Below are 13869 nucleotides of genomic sequence, written 5' to 3'. Positions count from 1 at the left end.
GTTTAATATATGTAAATATATATTAATATATAATAAGTATATATATTTTAAAGAAAGGACGCTGAGAGATGGCCAATTTATTTATGAACCTGGCTAATATCCTACAGGATAGTAAAACCAAACCTTTCTCCTTCTGCTCAGCTTTAAAAAGACAGGATGTAAGTGGTCACTCTCTCAAGTCTGCTCAAACTCTAACTCAGTGAATCTAAGTTCTAAAAGCAGGCGTAAACTTGAGCATTAAAACCTGAGTAGGCAGGAGGTGGAGGCTTCCCTGGTGGCTCAGATGGTAAAGAATCTGCCTGCAAAGTGGGAGACCCAGGTTTGATCCTTGGGTCAGGAAGATCCCCTGGAGAAGGGAATAGCTACCCACTTCAGTATTCTTGCCTGGAGAATTCCATGGACACAGGAGCCTGGAGGGCTACAGCCCATGGAGTCGCAAAGAGTCAGACACCACTGAGTGACGGAGCATGCGTACATGCAGGCAGAAGATGGAGTTGATGTCCTGGAAGGCGGACTTACAAGCCTGGCTTAGCCCAGCCTTTCTAGGGTAGGGATGGTCGGGGCAGAAGACGGAGGACAGACGGTCCAGGGCAGACCAGGGAACGAACAGTAGAGGTCATCAACATCGCCTCTTCTTTCGCCCCAGCCGCCTTTGGGTTAATCAGAATTTAGTTTCTTCTCAAAGATATGACTCAAGGATCTTTTTATTCTTAAAGAAATTCTCGGGCTTGGGATAAGTAAATTATTCTTTCCTTTGGAAGGAGGAAGGTGTTGAAACAGAAAGCACACACACGCACTGGGGCCGTATATAAGCAGAGAGGATCAAACAAGGCCCCTCCCCGAGCTAGGAAGCAGCCGCCCCCCTCTCCTTACCAGTGTGAGCTCGGTGCCGCCACCCACACCTTCACCAGCACCGCTGAGTCACAGCGCTGTTTGTCAGGAAAAGTATTTTTAGAATTTAAAAGTACCGTTGTTGCCAGTGGTTTTAGAAATGCTTGCTTCAGAAGGGATGGAATTAAGCAATGGCGGACTTGGACCTTCGAGCCTGACACACCCCCAGTTTAGAAGAGAAGCTCAGGGCAGATACATAAAAACTGTGCGGGCAAGACTGAAGCCTGGGGACTTCCTTGGTGGTCAGTGGCTCAGACTCCATGCTCCCAACGCCAGGGGCCTTGGTTTGATCCCTGGTCGGGGAACTAGATCCCCATGCTGCAAATAAGACCTGGCACGGCCAAATAAATAAATATTAAAAAAAGAAAAAAGATGAGTTGGGCAAAGCTCCCTCTAATTATGAGCCAGTTTGGGCTCAGGCTGAAGACCTGATTCCCAGCAAACCCCAGTCTGTTTTGCCCTCCAGGGACCCCTTAAGTATAACTCCGTAAAGAACTTCTCGCCTGTGAGGTGAAGAGGGCAGGAGAGGGGCTGAGATTAAAAAGGAAAATTGGATGCTGATCTTACCATAGACATCAACGTTCACTCTGTGAATCAAAGCTTTAAATATAAAAACCAAACACATAAAAAAAATAAAACAGAAGAGTGTCACAGCCTTGGGCAGGAAAGCTAAGTATTACATCAAAGGCAGAAGCCACAACGGAAAAGATTAATGAGTTGGCTATAAAAACCTTTTAAATTTGCTGTCATAAACAAAGTTAAAAATAAATGACAAGCTGAAAAAATACTTGTGATGTATGTCTAAAAGCTAATATTTCTAGTTCTTTTAAAGCATTGGAAATGAATACATCCACAGAAGCGAGGGTGAAGAATGTGGGCTGCCAGTTAATGAAGAAAAGAACTCCTGGTGACCGATAAAGGCAATATAAGAAGTTCAACCATATTATGATTCAAAAGAGCAATCCTAATTTTAGCCTCTCAAATGAGAAAGATCTGAGAAAGCAGAACAGCCAGTATCCAAGGGTAGGAGGAATCTGACACAATCCTGAAGAAAGATTAATTGACACAACTTTTCTGGAAAGGAATTCGACAGATGCATGAGAAATTCTAAGAATTGCATCATTTGGATCAAACAGTTTCCACCTATCAGAATTTATTTTAAAGATTGGTGAACGGGCTCCCCTGATGGTTCGGTTGTAAAGAATCCGCCTGCCAATGCAGGAGACACGGGTTCGATCCCCGGTCCGGGAAGATCCCACATGCTGCAGAGCAATTAATCCTGTGTGCCACAACTGCTGAGCCTGTGCTCTAGAGCCCAGGAACCGCAGCTATTGGAGACCACGTGTCCTACAGCCGGGCTCTGCAACGAGAGAAGCCACCAGAATGAGAAGCCCTTGAACCACAACTAGAGAACGCTCCCACTCACCGCAACTTGAGAAAAGCCTGTGTCACAACGAAGACCCAGCACCGCCAAAGATAAACAAATAACTAAATATATAATGTAAAAAAGTTTGGTAAACCTTTTCTGTAAAGGGCAGATAGTAAATATTTTAGGCCCTGTGGCAGCCACTCAACTCCGCACTGTTGTGGGAAAGCAGCCAAACTAGTGAGCAGATGATGGGTGTGGCCGTGTTCCAATAAAACTTTATTTACAAAAGCAGGCTGCTAGACTTGGCCCATGGGAAATGTAGTTTGGCAACCTTTGTCCTACCCTAAAACAATGGGGAACAATTTAGCTACAAGAATGATTATATAATGATTATAACAGGAAGCCCGGGGCGGCCCTGGTAGTTCAGCTGGTAAAGAATCCGCCTGCAATGCAGGAGACCAGGGTTTGATCCCTGGGTCAGGGAAGATCCCCTGGAGAAGGGAATGACAGCCCACTCTAGTATTCTTACCTGGAGAACTCCACGGACAGGGGAGCCGGGAGGGCTACAGTTTATGGGGTTGCAAAGAATTGGACACAACTGAAGGACTAACACTTTCATATACATACATATATAAAAATGTATATATATTTAAAACCAATAATAAGTAACTGGTAAATAAATTTGATTGTCTTCTTGCAATGAAATATGTAACCATTTAAATTTATGCAGAAAAAAAGAATATGACTGCATTGTTATATAGATTAAGCAGACTAGAAAATGGTTTGTAAATGAACTATTAGAACTAGTAAAAGAGTTTAGTAAGGTTGTTATGACAAGTTAACATCCAAAACCAAGAGGTCTCCTAGACATTTAGCCATAACCAATTAGAAAATATCATGGCAAAAAGATTCTACGTGTAACAGAAATAGAAACTTCAAAATAGAATCACCCTATGAAGAAATGTGCAAAACCTATTTGAGAAAATTGTAACATTTTCCTGAATGACATAAAAATAAAGAGATATACTATGTTGTTGGATGAGAGAATTCAAAATTGGAAAAAAAAAAATAACAGTTCCCTTCCATTGATGTACAAATTTCAAACAAAATCTCTAGTGGGATTTAAAATGAATTTTGACCCCCCCCCAAAAAAAAGAGTATTCTTGAAGAGAAAATATACAAGAATAACAAAAAACATTTTAAACAGAGAATGATAGAGGGCTTCCATTGTGGTCAGTGGTTGAAAATCCGCCTTGCAATGCAGAAGACACTGGTTCAATCCCTGGTCCCGGAAGATCCACATGCCGAGGGGCCCCTGAGCCTGCGGGCCACAACTAATTAGCCTGCGCTCTGGAGTCTGAGAACCGCAACTACTGCGCCCACATGCCACAACGACCGAAGCCCGCGCGCCTAAAGCCCGTGCTCTGCAACAAGAGAAGCCGCCACAGTGAGAAGCCCTCGCACTGCAGCTGGAGAGTAGCCCTCCACTTGCAGGAACTAGAAAAAGCCGCACGCAGCAACGAAGACTCAGCACAGCCAAAAATAAATAAATATTTGTTTTTAAATGATCGGGACTTCCCTGGTGGTCCAGTGGCTAAGACTCCACACTCCCAATGTAGGGGACCCAGGTCCGATCCCCGGTCAGGGAACTCGATCCCACATGCCACAACAGAGACTGAAGATCCCAAATCCTCCAACTGAGACCTGGTACAGCCAAATAAATAAATATATATTAAAAAAAAAGAATGATGAGGAAGGCTTTCTCTATCAGATATTACACTATAAAGCAAGAGTAACTGAAGCTGTGGTTTTGGCTTAGAAATAGGGAGACAAATAGATCAACACAAATAGACCAGAGTCCAGAAAGAGACCCACGTTATACAGAAATTTAGCTCACAATAAAGGGGTGAAGTTTCAAATACGTGGAGAAAGAGGGACTATTCCACAGTAGCAGTGTGAACAACCGGCAACATTAAGGAAATACCAGATATTATCCTTCACCATAAACAGTGACACAGATGGAAGCGAGAGTGAGTTTTCCACCAGCAGAGAGAAAAAAGGGCTGGTGGGATGCAGAAGGCACCAACCCAGATGGACTCGCACTGTCTGGACAGCAGGCCCAGAGCCTCTGCGGTGATAGTCAATGGCGGGGGAAGTTTGAGGGGCCCGGAAGAGGGCTGAGCGGGGCTGGGTGCCCTAAGGATGCAGGGTTTGCATCAGTTTACCAACCAGCACACAAAGCGTTTCACTGCTTTACTACTTCACGAGGTCTCCGCCCCACCCTGAGAGTGGGGGTCAGGGGCAAGGCTAGGAGGGCAGGCTCCTGTGGTCCCAACACCCTGTGTCATCATTGTCATCCACACTCGGTCCCAAACCCCTCCTCCTCGAGTGGCTCCTGGGAAGCCCAAGTAACCATCCAGGCGCGCTCTGGCTTCGTTGGTCTCGAGCTGACCCCTAGGGGACACGAGGGACACGGCAGGCCGCTGAGGGAACAGGACTGCAGGACGAGGACCGCCCCGAGTCGGCCCCCTCGGCCCCTCCCAACCTGAGGAGCTGTGGTCTCACCCTTCCTGGCCTTTAGCCGAATGGACCCCACAGCTGCCCAGATGGTGCAGGAGCCTGTGCTCCTGCAGGAAGGGCTTCAGTGACATCACGGAGCCTCCAGGACTGCAGCCAGGCTCCTCTGTCCACAGAGTTCCCCAGGCCTTCTCAACCCCTCCCTGTGGGAGCCCACCAGCCCAGCAGGCTGGCTTTGCACTGTCCCCCTCCTCTCCCAGTACCCAGGACTCTCTGGTGAGGAACAGAGCCTCAATCATGGACGCTGCCCACCAGGCTGCCCAGCGCATGTAGTGATCAACGGCCACCTTGCTGGGCTCCGGCCACCAGAGCCCCCTGTAAGGGCCAGACCTACATGAGGGGCAGAAAAGAGTTCATGGGACGGGCTTATACCTAAAGTCCTGAGAGAGGCGCTGTGGGAGTGTTAGGGTTGCTGAAATTCGATTGACCTGGTCTCTCTGCTTTTCTGTAACCCCCAGATTCCATAAAATAACAATGCTGCTTGAAAAAGAGGCACACCCCCTCGGAGGCCAACTGCTCCAGGCCCCCTCTCCCCTCTTCTCCACCTGAAAGTGTGGATGGCCTAGTGTGGAGGCCATGAAAGCAGCCCACGGCTGCAGGAACAGGACCGGCCCCGGGGCGGCTGGCTGGCGGGGAAACCCGGCTGGGGCTCCGCTCTGGCCTCCAGCTCCTCACACGCAGGTCTTTATTTTGACGTGATTTTGAAACACTATTCAAGGGTGAAAGAAAGATGCGGACTTCAGCCTGTTTCTCATACCAATCTCCGAGACACTGCACGCCTGGAGGAAGGGGATTCTCTCGTATTAGCAGCCAGTTGTCTCACTGAATCACCAGACAGGTATGGCGAGCCCTGGTTTACAACTGCGGGAAATGAGGCTCAGAAGGGTGGATGGTAACATGCCTGGGCCTGCAGGCTAGTCAGTGGCAAAAATGGGAGTGTGGACCTAGTTTTGAACGGCCTCATGGCCCACCTCCTCGCCTTGCTTCCTGTTCAATCGACGAGGGGCTCACTCCCCAGAGCTCCAGGACACTACATGTTTGTCCTGCTTTTAGGGTCCTCTGCCCAAACACATCCTCACCCCATATCCACTGGCCCTCCCAAGGCAGGCCTGGAGCCCTCACTGTTGGCCTCTGTGGCTCCTCGAGTCAACTCGCTTCACTCCTCCTTGCGGGCCCCTGTTTTGGGCACACCACCCTGGGGTCCAACCACCTGAGCCCTACCTTGGAGGTCCTGGCCTACACCTGGTCTCCGCCACCTTTGAGCCTTGGCCCTCTCTAACACCACTTTGTTGGGCAGCTTCTGGGCATTATGGCCCTGTCAATGGAAAAAAATATGCACAACCTAAAAGCTGAGAATTAGGTTTTATTTGGCGATTTACTGAGGACTTAAGCCTGAGAGATAGCCTCTCAGAAGCTCTGCCAGACTGTTCCTAAGAGGTAATGAGGAGCCAGGATACACAGGAGTTTTGCAAAACAAGCAAACCAAAATCCATGGAGTCAGAATGTCAAAAGATTACTATCAATTGAAGAAAAACATATATCTCGAGTTGATTAATTTAGCACTTGTCTATGTATGGGAAGATGCAAGAGTCTGGACTCGTTGAAATCATTTTTTTGACATGCACCTTAGCTATTTAGGGGCTTCCCTGGTGGCTTAGACGGTAGAGAATCTGCCTGCAATGCAGGAGACCCAGTTTGATTCCTGGGTTGGGAAGATCCCTTGGAGAAGGGCATGGAAAATCCCATGGACAGAGGAGCCTGGTGGGCTACAGTCCATGGGGTCGCAGAGTCGGACACAACTGAGCAACTTCACTTTTACGTTCTCTTTAGCTATCTATGGCCAGGAACCTGCTTTCTCCATTCTGAATCCCCTCAGGGCGCATTGCTTGGAGGGGGGGAAAAGGCTGCAGTGGCTGATGGTGTGATGGCCACAACATCCTTTGCTACTGATAGGGCAGGCAGCATTCTTTGTCCACAGTCCCCCTCTCCCATTTCTAAGCCTGACCTCCCCATTCAGATGGATCCCAAGAGGTGCACCACTGGCCAAAGTGACCGACCTCTGGGGTCCTGAGCCTCCTTCAGTTACAGAAAATACTCCTGTATTGCGAGGCCAGATGAAGCACCAACCAGAGGATGGAGCAGAGGTTCTGGAGCCAGCCTGGTATCTGGTATTCCAGCTTGGTATCTTGGAAATCAAGATAATCGTCTTCCAGTTCTGGGAGTCTTAGCCAGAGGGACCCTCCAGACTGTCAGTTCAGGCATGGTGACCTGTGTTAGCTGTAAGATGCAGCTGCAAGTATTTGGGGAAATGATCGAAGTTCACCAATGAACACACCATTAGGTGATGACAGTAAGACAGCGCCTTGAGGACCTGTGGTGCTTGTCCTGCTTCTTAGAACAGAGCTCCTAAAACCCTTGGAACTTTCTGAGTGACTTTTATCATTTATTAGGAGCCCCTTTCAACCCATCCTGAGTTCATGCTAATGAGGCAGGGCCCCCAGTGAGCCTCAGGATGGGGCTGGTCACCAGAAAGACAAAAGCAGGTGATTATTCGGAAGTTGGGATCTTCAGCTCCACACAGCCCCAGCTACAGGAGGTGAGAGGACTGGAGATGGGGACATAAAAACCCTGGAGCAGTGAGACTCAGGGCTTCCGGGTTGGTGAGACACTGCCCTGGGGAGGCCCCGCTCCGCCCCCAGACCTTGCCCCATGCATCTTTTGTGAATTGTGTCCTTATAATAGAGCAATCATTATAAATACAGTGTCTTCCTGAGTTCTGTAAGTTGTTCTACTGAAGGGGGTTGTGGGAACCCCTGCGGTTGCAGCCAGCCCAGCAGACGTGCAGGGTGCCTAGGCACCCCCTTTGCGGCTGCCCCCAACTGGGGTGGTTTGGTGGAACAGAGGCGCTGGCCCTGGGGCCTGCACTAACTCTGGGCAGTTAGTGTCAGAGTTGAACTGAGTTGCTGGACATCCAGCTGGTGTCAGAGAAAAGAGAGACACTGTCATCCCCACCTGCTGTTGACCACCAGCTGACACTTGCCCTCTGGGACTCAGCTTCTCCTTGGAGCACAGAGCGGGGTGAAGGTCCCCCGTGAGGGCCCCCAGCTCCCCTATCCTCTGCTGTGGCTTGCATTGTTCCAATTTCAAAATCTGTTTCTTGATTTTGACGCCAAAGGGCCCTCAGAGGGGGCTCTGGTGTCTTCCTGACACCAAAAACGTGAAGCAAAGGCAAGAAGACCAAGCGGGGCCAGGTGGGCAGCTGGAGGCTTCCCCTCCCCTCCCCGCAGCCCTCTTACCTGCTCCACACAGTCTGGGATCTCTGGTGCGCAGGGCAGTGTCCCAGCACTCTCCACGGACAGCACGTCCTTCAGCAGCTCCTCACACCCTGTGGATGGACAGACAGACAGAGGAGGGTCAGGGCTTGAGCCCAGCCCAGCAGCTTTGCTCCTGATGAATAAGCCTTGGGTGGGTAGGGCTGCTGGGAGGCAGATAACCCAAGTCTCCAAGAGACCAGCTGATCATTCAAAGGCAGAGAGATGGGGCATCCAGTTTGTAGAGAAGCCAGGCCAGGGCTGGGTGGAGGGAGGAGAGACAGGCTCTTGCCCTCCAGATATTCTTCCACTGGGACTAACCTCAGCAGGGAACACACAGAAGAGAGACTCCCAAATACGGAGGGCAAGCCACAGGTGAAAGGCCTCACCTTTCATGGCGAACACCCCTCGGCAAAAGTCCTTGAAGTTGATTCTCCCCAGGTCGTTGGGATCCAGATATTTCACGAGTTTTTCCACCTGTGGGAAGGAAGGAGGGACAGGCATGAGGCCCCCAGGACGCCCCAGAGCTGGGGTGAGGCTGGCCAGGGGAGAAGGCTTGTCACCTGAGCCAAGGGGACACTGATGGTCCTTTCCAAGCCCTTGCCCCCTCAGTGGGGTCAGTGCCCACCCCAGACTATGGGGGACCCACTTTATTCTGAGGTGGACGGACAACATGAGTGAGGAAAAGCAAATCCCTTCCCGCAGTGCTCAGAACCTGGGTTTGTTTGGGCGGAGCTTCCGTCTCCAAGTTATTTCTGCAAAGACTGGCATGTGGAAAATGAAAGTTCTGGAGCCCCCTGCAATTACGGGGACGTGCCCATTGGGCTCTGGAAGATGAGTGGCAAGGGAAGGCCCCACACAGAAAAGCACCCCTCCTCTGTCTCCAAGCTTGCTGACCAGGCTTCTCCACCCAGTGTGAGTCTGGGGGTGAAGGGTGGGCAGAGGTTACATCCTGTTTCTGTAACCTCCCACCACTGAACCTGGCACCCAGCAGGCCCTCAGGAAAGGCCAGAAGAATCCAAGGGAAGGAGGAAGGTGGCTTCCTACCAGCTCCCATCCTGGCTGGTGGCGCCTCACCACTGCAGCTGTTCCCCCCACCCCACCCCATCACTCAGGCAGCCTCTGACACTGCCAGGCAGTGACGTGGGTTCTGAGAATAGCGATGCCCAGGTGCCACCTGCAGGGCTGCGAGGACCCCACCCGCCCTCCCAGCTGGTGCCCCGCCTCCTTTCCTCCTGCCCTCTCGTCAATGGTAATGTAGGGGGGCTATGAATGCAGGGATGGGCTGGGGCTCCCGGTGTTGACACCTACAATCCTCTCTAAGGTCAGGAGCTATGCCTTAATTATCTCTGATGAGGGTCAAGGTTACCCCAGAGTGTTGAATGGCTGATGCGGAGGTTGATCTCAACCTCAGATCCACGTAAGGGGAGGCAGGCTGTGGATTCTGTAGTCGGTGGGTGGAGTCCCTGACTCCCCCCGGCTGGGAGACACTGGGCTGTCCATCCCCCTGCCTCCAGGGAAAGCCAACCTGGAGCAGAGGTGCCAGGGTCCTTGATGACAGACAGATAGATGAGGGTCCCTGCAAAGTCCCTGGAACGCCCCTGAGCTGTGGGCGCAGGACTCCCACACGGTCTTCAAAGAGGGAAGGTCTCAGAACACGGCGGGTGTGAATCAGGCGGCACACCAACTGCTGTACAGTCGTTTGGTTTTTTTAATTTTCTTTTTTTAATGTAAGTTGTCTTTAAGTTTAATCAGTCTCTTCTCCAGGGGATCTTTTTGACCCAGGGATTGAACCCAGGTTTCCTGCATTGCAGGCAGATTCTTACTGTCTAAGCCACTGGGGAAGCCCAGTAAAAAAAATGGCTTATTTTAATTGTACAGCCCTTTAAAAACCAGACAGAGCTCACCAAGGGCTTGCCATAAACTCTGGCAGACTAGCCTCATCTGATCCTTACAACAACCTTAATAGTGGCTACTGTTACAGTCTCCCGTTATTGTTGAGGAAACTGAGACTGACATTTAGAGAGGCTAAGACATTTAGACAGTTCCTGTAGTGGGAACTCCTCCTTGACCCCAGGTCCCGCTGACCCTGCACTTCCCAGAGGCGGCTCTTGCCAGGCTGTCTGCACCAAAATGTTCTTTCGCTCTCCTGGCCGCTTATGTATGGAAGGAGTTTTAGCTTCTATGGCTGGACTCCCCTCACCTAGATCACCAAGAGTGTCAGCCTTTCTGGATACTAGATAGGCTTTTGCCAGTACCCCTGGGTGTGTGTGGTGGGGGATTCAGCTGGCCCAGCCCTTGATTTTACAGATGAGAAGCCAAGGTCCAGGGATGGAAAGGGGCTTGCTCAAGGTCACATGGTGAGTATGGTAGATAACCACTCACATGTGGTCTTTGGGCTTCCCAGGTGGCACTAGGGGTAAAGAACCCACCTGCCAAAGCAGGAGACTAAGAAGTGCGGGTTCGATCCCTGGGTTGGGAAGATCCCCTGGAGGAGGGCATGGCATCCCACTCCAGTATTCTTGCCAGGAGAATCCCATGAACAGAGGAACCTGCTGAGGTACAGTCCACGGGGTTGCAGAGTCAGACTGAAGCAACTTAGCACGCACATATGGTCTTTGCGGTGAACCGGGACCCCAGTTCACAACCTGTGTGGGGTGCACACACCACGCAGGGCTGGGTTGCACTGCCCTGCAGGCTCCCAGGTGGGAGGGGTGGGCACACCGGGCCTGGCAGGGGCTGCAGGAGCAGCTGTTGTTGCTGGCGTGCACACAGCTGGGCCGCGGAGCTGGCTGCCAGGGGAGCAATCAGTTTCCCTGGCAGCAAAATATTGATCGTCCTTTTTTGGGCCACTCAATTACCAGGCTTCCCCTTCTATTTCTGTTGCCTTTCTCTTCAGGCTGATTTTCTCCCCCACTCATTCCTCCCCGGGTCATAGCTCTTCTATCTCGGGCCAGACGATGTTTGGAGCATCACTGCCGCTGCCCTCTGATTGATCATCAGCCAGATCGCCCTGAGCTGAGCCCAGCCACCCACGCCTCCCCAATTTGGACATCTGCAAGCCAGACGGACTCAGGCAAGCTATTATCTGAACAAGGGAGATAAGCTGGCTCAGTCTGCAGTTCTAATAAATGTTAGCGATTAAATTATTAATCAAACAAATGCTTAGTAACTCCTCTCTGATGCCAGGCCAGCTCTGAGCACTGTATACCTATGAACTCATGGAAGCCTTACAACCACTTCAGAAGAAGATGCTATTATTATTCCCATTGTTCAGGTGAGGACACTGAGGCTCAGGAAGGCTCATCCAGGGTCAGGATCACACAGCTAGTAAGAGGTAGAGTTGGGATTTGAACACAAGCTGCCTGGCCCCAGAGTTCATGCTCTTAACCAATAATGACTATTATTTCTACTAATATAATGATACTCACTATTATTATCACAAGTGTGGGGCTTGCTCTGACCAGAGAAAGGATAAATCTGTATTCTCTTTGTTTTTGGCCATGCCATGCAGCTTGTGGGGCCTTAGTTCCCTGACCAGGGATCAAACCCATGGCCCACGATAGTGAAAGTGCTGAGACTTAGCTAGAGAATTCACATTCTACTCTCTTTTCACCTAGAAAAATTGGGTCCAGAGAACCTTTGTTTAAGAATTTGAAATATTTCGGGAATTCCGGCGGTCCAGTGATTAGGACTCCACACTTTCACTGCTGTGGGCCTGGGTTCAATCTTTGGTTAGGGAACTGAGATCCCACAAGCCTGTGACATGGCCAAAAATTTTTTTTGAATGTTTAAAGGATGTGAAATACTAGATAATAGTATTTCAAATGTTGACTTGCTAAAGCACAAGTCTCCAACTAACATCCTAAATGCAGCAATTTAAATATTTAAAATGAAATGCCAAGATCCAAAAGGCTTCTGGTTCAGGTTAAGATGGAGTCAGTAGCTCTACACTCTGTCTCTTGCACTGGTTCTAACCAGAAACTCTGGACAGAATATACATAAAGCAACTATACAAGGACTCTGAAAAGTAAATCACAGCAGACAAATTGGGAGAAAAATTAAAACTCGACATAAACAACAAAATAAAAACCAAAAACAAGCCAAACAACTTGAAGTAAGATGAATATGGTGGTAAGTCCCCTGATTTACTTTTTCTCACGATTTCTAGCCTGAGGCTCTGGTAGCTCAAACCCTACAACTGCACAGCAGGTGTGAACAGAAAAAGCTCTAAAAGAAACTCTGTTTATATATATATATAATTTTTTAAAGAAAAAATTTTTGTTTTTCTTTCTTTTTATTAATTTACAAAGAAACTCTCTTTTCGATGAGAGGTCAGGAAAGGGGACCCTTTTGGAATAGAGAAAGGGGTACAAATGCTGGTTTGTTTTTTTTTTTAATGTGGATCATTTTTAAAGTATATTCAATTTTTTTACAATATTGTTTATCTTTCATGTTTTGGGTTTTTCGGCTGCAAGGCATGTAGGATCTTAGCTCCTCAACCAGGAATCAAACTCATACCCCCTGCATTGGAAGGCTGACTCTTAACCACGGGACCACCAGGGAAGACTACATGTTTGTTTCTAAGCCCTCCCCCAAGGCAAGGCCCAGTCTCAGAGGCGAGTGGGAGCAGCCAGGCAGGCACCCGAAACTCAGAGAGGAGGAAAATCTCTCTTTGTAGAATGAGAAACTTGGAAAATTGGGGAAACTTGGTCAACATGGGGAAGGGGGATTCCTGTTCCTCAGTCCTCTCTTTTTTCCCTCTCACCCCTACGACCTGCAGGTGGACCAGTCCTGGGAGATGTGAAACAGCACAGCGTGGCCAGGACCTCAGATTTCTAGTCAAAGGACCAGAAAAAAGGGGCTCCTGGGAGCTTGGGGTTTGGGGAGGCGGGGATCACAGAGAAGACAAGAGTTTGAGATTACGATCTGATAAGATGTGCTTGAAGTCCTGGGCCCATTCCTGAGCTGCAGATATATGGAACTAACCCGAAAGAGTAGGCCAAAAGCTTTGAGAACAGAACTACAGTGTAGACAGTGAACAGTCTGGTCCCAGGAGACGTACATTTGAGGAGGATCCAAATAGCACTTCAAAGTCTTTGAGAACTGAATTGACTACTCAGAGGGCAGGTTGGGATCTGAGGCTTCAACCTAACTGGGTTGATTTTCTGATTAAACAAACAAATAAAAATCAGTACTCTTCAGAGTATTTTTTAGGGGTTCCCAGGTGGCTCAGTGGTAAAGAGTCCACCTGCTGATGCAGGAGACACAGGAGATGAGGGTTTGATCCCTGGATCGGGAAGATCCCCCTGGAGAAGGAAATGGCAACCCACTCCAGTATTCTTGCCTGGGAAATCCCATGGGCAGAGGAACCTGGCAGGCTGGAGTCCAGAAAGAGTTGGATAGGACTGAGCAAAAGAGTTGGACAGGACTGAGTTACTAAGCATGCAGCAGGAGTTATTATTAACAGAACCCGGAGTCTCATAATATTCAGAATGTCCAGGACACAGTCCAAAATTACTCGAAGTGCAGAGAGACAGGAAAAGCTCAGCAACGCACAAGAGAAAAGATAATAAACACCAACTCCAAGGTGACCCAGATGTTATCATTAGTAGACAGAGTCTTTAAAGCAATTATCATAACTGTATTCCATGAAGGAAGGGTGAGCATTCTTGAAACAAATGAAAATAAAGAAACTCTCAGAAGAAAAAATAGAAACTA

General features: G+C 49.2%; 1 protein-coding gene across 1 annotated transcript in view; it reads right to left on the bottom strand.

The window, feature by feature from the left end:
- The window catches only part of RAB11FIP4 (RAB11 family interacting protein 4), a 101069-nt gene that overhangs the window by 64679 nt on the left and 22521 nt on the right, over positions 1–13869 (bottom strand). The window contains exons 2-3 of the mRNA XM_070390405.1: positions 8538–8625; positions 8134–8222 (exon numbers count right to left, since the gene is read on the bottom strand). Coding sequence (XP_070246506.1) covers positions 8134–8222; positions 8538–8625 — 177 coding nt within the window. The remainder of the gene's footprint in view (positions 1–8133; positions 8223–8537; positions 8626–13869) is intronic.

Source organism: Bos mutus, chromosome 19 (assembly GCF_027580195.1).
Source record: "Bos mutus isolate GX-2022 chromosome 19, NWIPB_WYAK_1.1, whole genome shotgun sequence".
Classification (NCBI taxonomy): domain Eukaryota; kingdom Metazoa; phylum Chordata; class Mammalia; order Artiodactyla; family Bovidae; genus Bos; species Bos mutus.
Note: the sequence above shows the minus strand (reverse complement) of the source record. Positions and strands in the feature narration are given on the sequence as shown.